A 2,574-nucleotide genomic window follows, 5' to 3' on the forward strand; every position below is an offset into this window, starting at 1 on the left:
ATTAATTTTGTATTAGATATTTAGCGATACCACACATTTTTTTATTTAGGTAAATTTTCTTAATAAATATTTTTCAGTATAAAACTAAATGAATAGAAGTATTCAACGTATCAATACCAAACCGATAAGTAGGTTGGGGATTAATTTTGTAATTATTACTGAATTAATATGTACGAATTAATTGTTACGGCACCGATACTGAAAATGTTGTTAAATTAATAAAAGTACAAAAAATCTATTGTTACTGTTAATATATTTTTAAATATAAAAAAAACGTGTTTTTAGTGGATTACGAGCTTTAATTGTAGGATGTGTTCATGGGATAATGAAACAAATCATTAGGATAAGCATTATATATTTTTTTTTAAAAATCATCAGATCAGACAATGCAGATTACATGTAATTGTATATAAACATACTGTATAGAAATTATTACATTTGATGAAAACGCAGAAACGTCTATAAATACGGCAGTTCTTTTGACAAAGGAACATAATTTAATATGCAAAAGAAATACTATGAATATTATTCGCTTATCAATATAGCTCTACATTTAAAATACAATCACTATAAGTCACTTGCGTTCAGTTTCACTGAAATAATACCTAAAATTTAATAAATCTGGTCCATTTACACAGTCATTTTTAACATCACATAAAATCATGCAATACGTAACAAAAAATACTTAATCATGTACATAATAATAATGTAGTTGGGACAAGCTAATGTCAAGTCGATGGCTAAATATACTCTAACTCTACCTAACACATAATAATTAAATCACTATGTCGTAAAATTTATATGCAAACGCATCTTCCATTTAAAGTACAATCAAAGAATACTGAATCCAATTTCGAAACTAAATGTAATAATATTTACTAATCAAGCTAAACAAAAATTACAAATTTCAATGAAACATTTTCATCAGATTTTCAAATAATCATTTTCTGATAATTTATCATTACGGCGTTTACGCTTAAAGAAATAAATAATAAGGTACTTCTTTTCATTTAAAATTAATAACACCGTAACTTATAGTTAACAAATCACAGATACCAATCGCGAACTGCCAAGACTACTGGGCGTACGATTAAACGAACGATTTAAGAGCTCTTCATAATAGACTAATAAACGTTCCCGATATTCCACCTTAAACTAAACGCAGTCTTAAACATTCTACATACAGCCCTGTTACAACCTCACTCGACAACCCTTTAATACTCGAAGGTGAACATAATACTAAACAAACATGCAACCGCCAAAGCGAACCAAATAGGTGACGACTATTACTATTAGGATGTTCAAACATTAAGGTTCCAGCGTCCATCCTCGGTTAACACATTCAAACGTACTCAACTGGTGTGCTCTATCGCGTACATATCACAGATGGTGTGTCGGCGAGGGCGGTGGCGAGAGCCCTCGGGCCTGGCCGCTTCACAGGTAGGGCATGCAGGCGCCACAGCGCGAATGTCGCTCGGGGGATCCGGCGCACGCCCTGTACACAAGCACGCCCGGTTAACTCACGAGCTCCTTTCGTCGTTACGGGTCTCAGAACGACCAAACGCCCGCCGTAACTTCTCCACCAACCTGCTGTGAAACTTGTCCGATTCCCGCGCGCTGCTGCTGGGCGGGCTACCCGAACCCTTTCGGCTTTCGTGCACTCGCAATGATGCTCGGGACGGAGGTACCCGACAGTAGGACAACGAGCGCATCGCAGGAGCACTTCGATGAGGGCTGAGCGCAGCGGCTGTTCGTGGGGACAACACGGGACCTTCCGATCTTGATTCGGACACTTTTCGAACCCGGCCGCCGATCGCCACTTTGTCCGCGGACTCTGAGGCTCGCCGCGACCGCTGTGAGTTGTAAATGTCCCAATCGTTCTTCATTACAGGCATCATGAACGCCATCTCGGCGACGGTAACGGTGACTCTTGACTTTTAACGTTTTTGTTGAAATATAGTCGGCGCCGCTGTAAACTATAGCTTGTTCACGGAAAACTGTTTGCCGATCGATACTGGTAAATAGGAGTTAAATTGCTTTTCACTGTAGTAGCTAATATAGCGATTATAAAATTTGTAAATACTTTTTGATTTTCTTATTGTTATAATTATTTCAAATCATATATTTCAATATTTCAAGGTATTGAGGAAGGAAACAAGCTTTCACTTCAATGTCACACACGTTGAAACTATTAAGCTCGGATGTTCACCTTAGGACGAATTGCAGTAGAATGAAGTATTTGTGAAAACACACCCTGAATATAAGGAAAATAGTGGCGCCACTGTAGCTACGGGCACTATTGTAAACATATAATTTTATAGTTTCTTTAGACATTGTACTTGTAATTAAATGTAATTTTTTACTCCGGGTATATATAAAATAAAGATTGTTACGTGTTATTTTTTTCGGTTTATATTACATAGGTGTAAAAATATCATTACCGTTGTAGAGAAAACGCCACTCGATAAAAGATGGCGTTACTAGTTTTCAAATATTTTTTTATTATGTTACCTAAATAGAAACTTATATACAATATTTTGGTAGTTTTGTAATAATAAATTTGACATATTATAT

The 2,574-nt window shown here is 35.9% G+C and overlaps 1 protein-coding gene across 1 annotated transcript; it reads right to left on the bottom strand.

Moving 5' to 3' along the window:
• Positions 1–606: 606 nt before the first annotated feature.
• On the bottom strand, positions 607–2,234 carry LOC125068749. The gene is made up of 2 exons (XM_047678052.1): positions 1,588–2,234; positions 607–1,495 (listed from the first exon to the last, which is right to left on the bottom strand). The coding sequence occupies exons 1-2, from the start codon at positions 1,905–1,907 to the stop codon at positions 1,435–1,437; spliced, it is 381 nt and encodes a 126-aa protein (XP_047534008.1). The 5' UTR covers positions 1,908–2,234; the 3' UTR covers positions 607–1,434.
• Between the last annotated feature and the right edge of the window lie 340 nt (positions 2,235–2,574).

The sequence above is a fragment of the Vanessa atalanta genome, chromosome 14 (assembly GCF_905147765.1).
Source record: "Vanessa atalanta chromosome 14, ilVanAtal1.2, whole genome shotgun sequence".
Lineage (NCBI taxonomy): Eukaryota > Metazoa > Arthropoda > Insecta > Lepidoptera > Nymphalidae > Vanessa > Vanessa atalanta.